At 37.8% G+C, this 8,164-nt stretch overlaps 2 protein-coding genes across 2 annotated transcripts; both read right to left on the bottom strand.

The window, feature by feature from the left end:
- Positions 1–641: 641 nt before the first annotated feature.
- On the bottom strand, positions 642–7,217 carry LOC144655468 (uncharacterized). The gene is made up of 7 exons (XM_078515724.1): positions 7,035–7,217; positions 6,812–6,910; positions 6,537–6,573; positions 5,883–6,103; positions 4,725–4,938; positions 3,629–3,724; positions 642–902 (listed from the first exon to the last, which is right to left on the bottom strand). Exons 1-7 carry the CDS (start codon positions 7,154–7,156, stop codon positions 750–752), a joined length of 942 nt encoding a protein of 313 aa, XP_078371850.1. The 5' UTR covers positions 7,157–7,217; the 3' UTR covers positions 642–749.
- A 324-nt stretch (positions 7,218–7,541) lies between these two features.
- On the bottom strand, positions 7,542–8,133 carry LOC144648434 (histone H2A-like). Its single transcript, XM_078507992.1, has one exon. The coding sequence runs from the start codon at positions 7,987–7,989 to the stop codon at positions 7,546–7,548; it is 444 nt and encodes a 147-aa protein (XP_078364118.1). The 5' UTR covers positions 7,990–8,133; the 3' UTR covers positions 7,542–7,545.
- Between the last annotated feature and the right edge of the window lie 31 nt (positions 8,134–8,164).

Raw genomic sequence — 8,164 nt, 5'->3', positions numbered from 1 at the left:
AAACGAATGAAGTCTCCTTATTCAATTCTAACTTTTCATGAAATCACAGAGTTAAAAAAAAATCATGTAAACAATCAACTTACATTTGTTTCAACTACAGTTACGCCGGGTTTATTATGTAGGTTTTTTCCTATAAATTTACTGGCAATAAAGCGCATTGTTATAATTAATCGGAGGATTATAAAATAAATAAACCCCTTTCTGGCTTACTGGTATATTGGAGGATAATGCCCTTGGCTGAAAGATTGTCCTCAAAATTTCACAGTTGCCCTTGAAGCTTCGCTTCTCGGCCAACTGTTCATTTTTCGACAATCTTTCAGCCTCTGGCATTATCCTCCAAATATTATATACCAACCGCCTGAAGGGGTTTATTTACTAACTATTGCCCGAGAATAGCATAATCGGGGTGATAAAGGTACATAAATGAGTCAGTAGACCTCAGTAGCTCTGGCTTTGATCAATCTGACAGTACTTTTCTTTTAATAGTATTATGCACCTTAAAAAAAGTTCATGACCTCATGTTACAGTAAGGCCTTGTTTATTAGTAACAATAACAGAGACGTAAAAAGAACTTTGATTTATTGGGCTCAGTCTGTCTGTGGAAACCATGTTTATACACGTAAGTCTTGTAAAATAATTCATTACATGCAATGAAACTGTCTTCTCTACAAAATCGTAGTTCAAAATGTACGAGTGAGTACTGTACATGTACATGTACACTGAAAATGTCACTTCCTTGTCACATGACTTCATTCCTCTTTAAGAGGATTTGTGATTGGATAAAATGGATTTTCAGGTGAAAATGGAGAGTGCTGTTGATTAAGCCATGCTGTAAAACTTGGCTGTTCATTTCTTGAATCGAACCTGTCAAAGGCAGGCAAACTTCTGGTACTGTGGAGATTGTACCCAAAGTTAAGGAGTATTTCATAATTTTACATGTAATAGTTTTGCTAACTTGTACTGACTGGTCAGTAAAATTGATTCATAGTGATAATGACGATGACAATAATTTTGCCAGTTGTGATGATGATGACAACGACAATTGTGCTAAAAGGATTAACTGAAACAACTAGTAAGACTTTAATGCAAAAAGCTATAATTGTTTACTTATAAAACACTGTCTTTGACTTTAAGAGGCGAAACAAAGCCCAGGAAATAAACAAAACTATGACTTGTAACTTGCAGCCTTATTAATGCTCTACTAAAAGGAGCGAAAAGGATGACAGTTACATTATTGTTAAATGATTAACCAGTAAATCACTAGGTCCTTTACCTAACACTATAGCAAAGGGTTGAGCAGGTTAAAAAACAATTTGAAACAATCAAATTTTATTATGGCAGGGGTATGTAATATAATTATCATCAGTTAATCAAAGGCTCTTCGAGCAACCTCATGGTAATTCTATGAATGAAGTGCCGACCTCCGCATTTTTTCTATAAGTGTCCAGTAACGTAAAGCAATCTCACTTTGCTTTATTTTTCCACGTGAGTTGCGTCATTGATGGCTCGTGCTCGCAGGGGTCGTAGCGCTATTCAGTTTTCACAACCAAAATATTTACTGGTTATTGTATTACCTTTGATCCTTTTAAGCATTAAGTAAATTTGTTTTGTGAATATGTTTACTTTTCTGTCAGCACGTATAGCGTTATTTTTGAGCAGCGGAAAAAAATTGAGAGAAAAGATACGCCCGAACACTTTGTGTATCTGCTCGACTCAAAACGATGAATCAAAGTCTCTTCGAGATACCGACTTTTTTGCATGACGTATGAGTCGAAGGTTTATCCTGTGCATTGTTCTTCAAACTTATCATTACAGTTGCTTTGTAGTTTAGTTTAACAATTTCCTATCTTCGCGGAGGAAATGCAGCCATATAATTTTGTCAAAAATGGCTCGTCCGTGCCGGGTATTTATACACATATTCCTCAACATTACACAAATAAACAGTGCAAATTTCACCGAGATCTGACAATTCTATACTTTAACATTGCAAGGACCTTTCGAGGCAGTTGATTACGGCAGCGAAATTAGCAAATGAAACAACAAAATATGCGTTTGACGCTTTGTTTTTGCGACGAAAAAGCACGAAAAAAATACGGATATTTCCGACTACTGTCGGAGAAAACATTGCGCATATTATTGCGGCGTAAACAAATTAATACATTTAAGCTGCGTTTTGTATAGGCTCTGCGAGGGTCGGATATCAAGACAGCTTCTTCGTGGGCTTAAGAAGGATTAAACAAAAGCCATATATACAGTGAATGCTTTCGAATTATATTTGAAGATGAAATACGAAAAAATTTTGCTGCCTTTGACTGAAATTCCACTCGAACTGCGTCGATACGATCGCATGTTGTAAAGCCGATTCATGCAACATTGCTGTCAACGAGAGGTCACGCCTCTAACGACCTAGGCTGATGACGAAATAGAATGGCGCTTGTAGCGACCAAATTTGGCCTAATTTTTAACCGCTCCTAAGCTAAAAGAAGCCCCCATCTCTTGCATTTGTTTTAACTTAAAAAATATCTTTGAAAAGAGCGAGTTTTTTTGGTATGGTTTATTTTTGACGTTTGTAACTTTTTAAACGATGTAAGTGCTAGTGATTATTTATTCGTGTTTTAGTTACGCAATCCATTGTTTGTGCGACGTGCGTTGAGATAAGAAAGCTGACATGTCACTTTTTAAATTGTTATATAACGTTTGTAAATGTGACAAGTCACGTTTTTTTTCCACGAGATCGCAAGTGATCACCCACAGCTGAAAGTAATCCCTTGAGAAATTAAAACAGTCCCTTGAGAAATTAAAAAGAATCCTTTGAGAGTTTACAAGAATGTGAAATTTTCCCTAACATAACTGTTATTCTCCTACTTTCGCTTGTAAACAAGCAAAAAAGTCGAAAAAAACGGATGACGTGACACGAGGTGACGCGAAACAAAAACGTGCCGTGGATGTTGTGTTGGCTAAAACACGTCACAAGGCGAGCGTAATAATTTTTTATAACAGTTTAAGCGTAACTATATGTAGTTCATAGTGCCAATTCCGTATTTTATCACAAAAATATTTAAGTGTAACCTTTGAATCTTTTTAGCATTAAGTAAATTTGTTTTGTGAATATGTTTACTTTTTTTTAGCAGCGGATAAAATTTGAGAGGAAGATGCGCGTTTCTGCACGGCTCAAAAAGATCAAGAACGGATGACGTGACACGAAGATGATGTGACGCGAAACAAAAACGTGCATGAATGTTGTGTTCACTAAAACGCTTCTTTGAATGTTTTCTTACATGAATGGGTCATTGATAGCCTATGCTCTGAGGCTTCGTTGAGCGAATTCTATTCTCCTTTGTCACCAGAGGATAAGTGTAAGTGATCCTCTTTCGATTTGTTTTGTGAAATTCAATTTAGTTCCCTGAAAGAGAGAGACCCTGGAACGAGGTTGAAGAATAATTTGTTTCTGATTGACATGTGCTGAATGCGTTTAAAGGACCCTTCTGTCAGCACGTTTCTCGTTTAATGATGAATTAATTGCGGTTTGATATCAGAATCCAGTGAGTGATTGAGTGAGTGAGTGAGTGTTCGAGTGAGAAAATGCGGCCCATAACATAACCTCATTACCATTCGGTAAAAAGGATATTGCATGAAATTCTTCACCCTGGAATTCTTCCTGTGACCTTTCCCGCCTGGCAACAGCATATGAAGGTATACTAAACTGCCCAGATAGTTGTGGTGGCTGTAAAATTAAACGGAAGAGTGGATCACAAAAAATGTACTGGTCATAAGGCTCTACATTGTTTATCTACTATAAATATATCAAAATTGCTAATTTAATTTCTTGTTACCGGTACCAAAAGCCTTTTGGTACATGCAATTTTTTACATTATATTGACTTGTACAATTAAAAGTTTTTCATTTTTTAGATGTGCAGCAATCAAAATTTTTATAGTTTAACTGAGTTTTCTAAGTTTGCGATAAAAAAGAAATAATTAATCAATGTTTTTAATTCTTTTAGACTGTGAACATAATAGTGGAGGCAATGGTGTGAATTTGAAAGAGAGTGGTCGGAAGCCATCCATCTCAAAAAGTTGACAGGAAGTCTGGTCAGAATTGGCTGCAATGGACCCATGATGATCAAGGCAGTTTTGTCATATAAGCACCGATATTAAACTTCACAAAATAAGCGTGAAGTCTGTCTCTGACAATGCTAGAGCAGATACCTACTGGTTTTAGTTCTGGGTGCTCCTCATGAGATATGAATAGCATCACTTTAATTTGCATAAAATAGATGTATTGTTTAGTTACTGCTTGTGCCTTTCAGTAATGCACAGACTCTGCTCAAGTCAATGGTTATGTTTTAGCAGCCTTCATTTCAATCATCTAAGAGGACCTCTTAGGAAACAAAAGCTCGCTTCTGCCATTTCAAAAGGTCATGCCTGTCAGTTTTCCATTTTGTTTGTTTTTGTTTTTCAAGGTTGGTTGGCCTGTTGCCATCATTATGTTTGAGGGCAGCGCAAAATGCAAGCATAATTTTCGCCTTGAATTTCAGAGTTTGTGTTATCTGTTTAACCCTCCAAGTTTATATTTTTCCTTAGTGGCCATTTGGCCATCGATTCCTCAAGTTTGGTCCTCAGTGAAAAATTTAGTCGCTAAGTTAAGCTCACGCTTTCCATGGCCACTAAAATGGTCTTAACTTAAAGGGTTACAGTTGAAAGGTGCAGTCGGTGATTACTTACCTGATGGAAAGTGTTGAATAAATCGAATACAACCCTGTTTCCACTGTTGTGTGATGTTGGTAGCTGCCATGAGTCCAATATGTTCCCACTCTGTAACTCGAAGGTTTCATTCCCTAGAGTAGGGGTGCTGGGGACACACTGTGGTCCAGTGCTGTCTGGAGGAAATGGCTCTTCATCAAGTGAACATGATGAGGGTGTCATACTGGTAGGAAGCCTTTCCAGAATAGTAAAAATAAAATAAAATAAATACCATTCAAAGAAAGGGAAAATGCAATCCAACATAGCTGTTTGACTCATGTGGAGGGGGCAGGGGAGTCTGAACCTCCCACCTCCTGTGCCTTTTACTCCTGCTTCTTCTTGTAGCCATTCTCTCCTCTTTGTCCGATATCTAGAGAAATGCGAAATTTTACTCGTTTTCTCTTGGTTCCTGTCACCTTAGAAATCCTGCTTCCCGCCCTCCCTTCTCCTGGTTCTGACCCCTTTTTCTCCTGGGCTCCCACCCCTCTGTCCCCCTCCACAGTCATGTAAACTACGGTACATTTAAGTTAACAGTCACTACTCACTATATTCACCCTTTGTATAGATGGTATGGAATGCCTCTTTGACAAAAATTAACACCATACTCAAAAAAACGGCGTCCTGTTAAAATATGTAACAAATGCTTGATAAATCAAATGCAACCCTGTTTCCACTGTTATCACACATTTGTTACATATTTTAACAGGACGCCGTTGAACATTTGCATTTTTATCTTGCTGAAGAAGGCAACAGTAGTGGCCGAAACGTCCAAAAACAATATTTTTAGCCAGTGTCAACTTATTAATTAGAATTTTTTTTTTTTTTTTTTTTTAAAAAAAAAAAAAAAAAAAAAAAAAAAAAAAAAAAAAAAATAAAATTTTTTAACACCATACTCGTTAATGTGTGTTGTGGCTCAATTTTACCCTTGATACAATTTGGCCAGTATTTCCCTTCGTTCTGGTATCTGGTAATAAAATAATGATAATGAAAATAGAACAAAGGGAAATATGAGTTTGTTCCAATGTATTTAACAACTGTGTATAATTTGTTATCTTTGATAATTATGTACTGGAAAACCACATTGAATAGACAATAAAACATGAATAAACAATAAATTAAAAGATGTGTTAACTTTTTTACCAATTAAATTCCGCTTGTTTTCTTTTTAGCTGTGCCACATGAGCTGTCACATCAAAACCATGGTGACTGCGACTTGAAGTGCACATAGTTTTGTTACGTTTTCGCTTTCTTTTCCTCAGTTGTGAAGGATGCGGAAGACGCCCCTTTGAAGGAACAGCAGTAATTTGCTTTTCTTGGTCATACTGCTCAGACGAAGTTCTTGCCACAATCTTACTGAAAACCTAAAGCATAAGATAATAATGTAGTGTTTGTTTGAGTCATCATGAAGGGTTTTTGCTTCAAGTGATAGATAACATAATTTTCAAGCTGGGATCCTGCCAGCAGTCTAGTAATGAACCTTTGATACCAGTATTTCTAAACATAGACTGCTGGAAAAGTGCCCCCTACCCCCCCCCCCCCCCCCCCTCCTCCCGAAAAAAAAACCCTCTGCCTCCAAAAAGAGTATATCATTTTCATAGCAACTTCACAAAATAATAAGGCCTGAGTTGGTAGATTGGCAGACTCAGTTCTAAAGAAAGCCTTCGTGTTTGTCCAGTATGAGCTGAAACTAGTAATAAGGCAGGAGTGCTAAATTGCTGGCAAAAACTGGTTAAAATCACTGTCAAATAGATAGTATCATAAATTTCTTTAAAGGGTCAGTTATATGTATCTTACCCCAACTGGCAGCTCATGTCCACTTCTTGTACATTCCCTGGCAAGAAAATATACACAAGGGTCAAAGAACAATCAAAGACAATAAAGGCTTTGGATGCTTAAGCTGAAATTTGTTTAGTAAAATTTTTCATTTAACTTTAGATTAAAGCTGAAAGTAAACCTACTATCAGAGCTAAGCAGGTACCTAGATATCATATAAGTAATAGATTTTTCGATGTTGCCAAGAATATGGGTAAAATTTTATTATGCATATTAAGCTTATTGTTTTCATATACCCGTTCAGATCGTGATCGCCAGCGGATTTCCAAAGTAAACTTTCTTTTATGGTGTCAATGTCCAATGCCTTTTCCTGCCTTCTGACAGTTTGTGAACTCCTGAGAAAAGCAACGTTCCGTATATGATATTAGCCTGAACTCTTTCTTTTAGAAATTTAACACAGATCTTCCTGTATATTTATAAACTGCAGTTTCAACTACTAAGAACTATAAATAAAATCACCTTGCAGAGGGAATAAGCGACCAGTTCGCTTCGGGACCATCTCCTAACTCGTCGTTTTCGTAACCTCCGTCCATTTCGGTTTGACAGGGAAATGTTTCATCTCTTGTTCCCGTTTTGATCATTAAAAAAGGGAACAAAAAAGGTTAATTTGTTATACTCAAGAAGAAAAAAAAATAGTGCGAAGTTGTTAGATGCAGCGTATCTTTCGCCGGGAACGGTGCGTTTTATTTTCGCGCGCATATTTTCCCGCCAATTTATGTGTAGCCCCAGGCCCCGCACTTACCTACGGTTTCTGACTTTCTGTTTCAGATCTGTTCTTCCCGGGTTGCAAAAGACTAAGAGTTTCTTTATTTTGTTTTAAAAGCTACCAAATTGCATGCAAAAGAAAAGATTCCCGCTAAAACAGTTAATACGGCGAAACGGCGAGCCACTTTGTTGAGCAATGACTTTTGTTTTATTTGGTGGCTCCTAAAAGAGCCGTTTGTGTTTGTTTTAGTTAGAAGCTCAGTGCTCACTCCCCACCCGCTCGTTTCTCTGGTTTCTTGCTGTACTTTCTGGCGGGCTTCTTTAGCAGAACAGAGTGAATATTTGGCACCACGCCGGAGTTAGGTATGATGACTTTTGGCAACAACTGGTTAAGCTCCTCGTCGCTTCGCACCGCGAGCTGAATAAAACGGGGGATGATTCGTTTTCTCTTGCTGTTCCGAGCCACGTTGCCGCTCAATTCGAGTATTTCGGCGACCAAGTACTCAAGAACTGCCGCCAAATAAACTGGGGCGCCCGCTGCGAGGTGTTCAGAGAACTTTCCCAGGCGTAAAAACCTGTGCACTCGGCTCACTGGAAACTGCAGTCCTGCTCTTGAAGAACGACTTCTTTTGCTGCCGAGAGTTCTCTTGCCTTTGCCGCCACCAGCTTTTCTTGGCGATTGACTCAAGGAAGTGAAGGAACGCGCCATCTTTACTGAATCTAAAATCTGTACAGTCTACTGTACCGAAATTCATAAAACTAAATTGTTATATTTTGCTTTCGCCAAATTTATAGTGTTCGGTGGATCGAGTTTGACCAATAGAAAAACGACAGTTTTAGTGGAAATGTACATCTTGTTTCCTCCAAGGTTCGCATCAAAACGG

Source organism: Oculina patagonica, chromosome 1, assembly GCF_052425735.1.
Source record: "Oculina patagonica isolate OP01 chromosome 1, crgOcupat, whole genome shotgun sequence".
NCBI lineage: Eukaryota > Metazoa > Cnidaria > Anthozoa > Scleractinia > Oculinidae > Oculina > Oculina patagonica.
This window is presented reverse-complemented; position numbering and strand designations above follow the sequence as displayed.

Bases quoted from the DNA above. Each gene is read 5' to 3' on its own strand.
- LOC144655468 (XM_078515724.1), bottom strand. From the start codon at position 7,156: ATGATCAAAACGGGAACAAGAGATGAAACATTTCCCTGTCAAACCGAA. The intron at 6,574-6,811 runs GTATATGAAAAC...TTTTCTTGCCAG, and splicing joins GGCGATCACGATCTGAACGG to GGAATGTACAAGAAGTGGAC. The intron at 4,939-5,882 runs GTAAAAAAGTTA...TATTCTGGAAAG, and splicing joins AAACAAGCGGAATTTAATTG to GCTTCCTACCAGTATGACAC.
- LOC144648434 (XM_078507992.1), bottom strand. From the start codon at position 7,989: ATGGCGCGTTCCTTCACTTCCTTGAGTCAATCGCCAAGAAAAGCTGGT.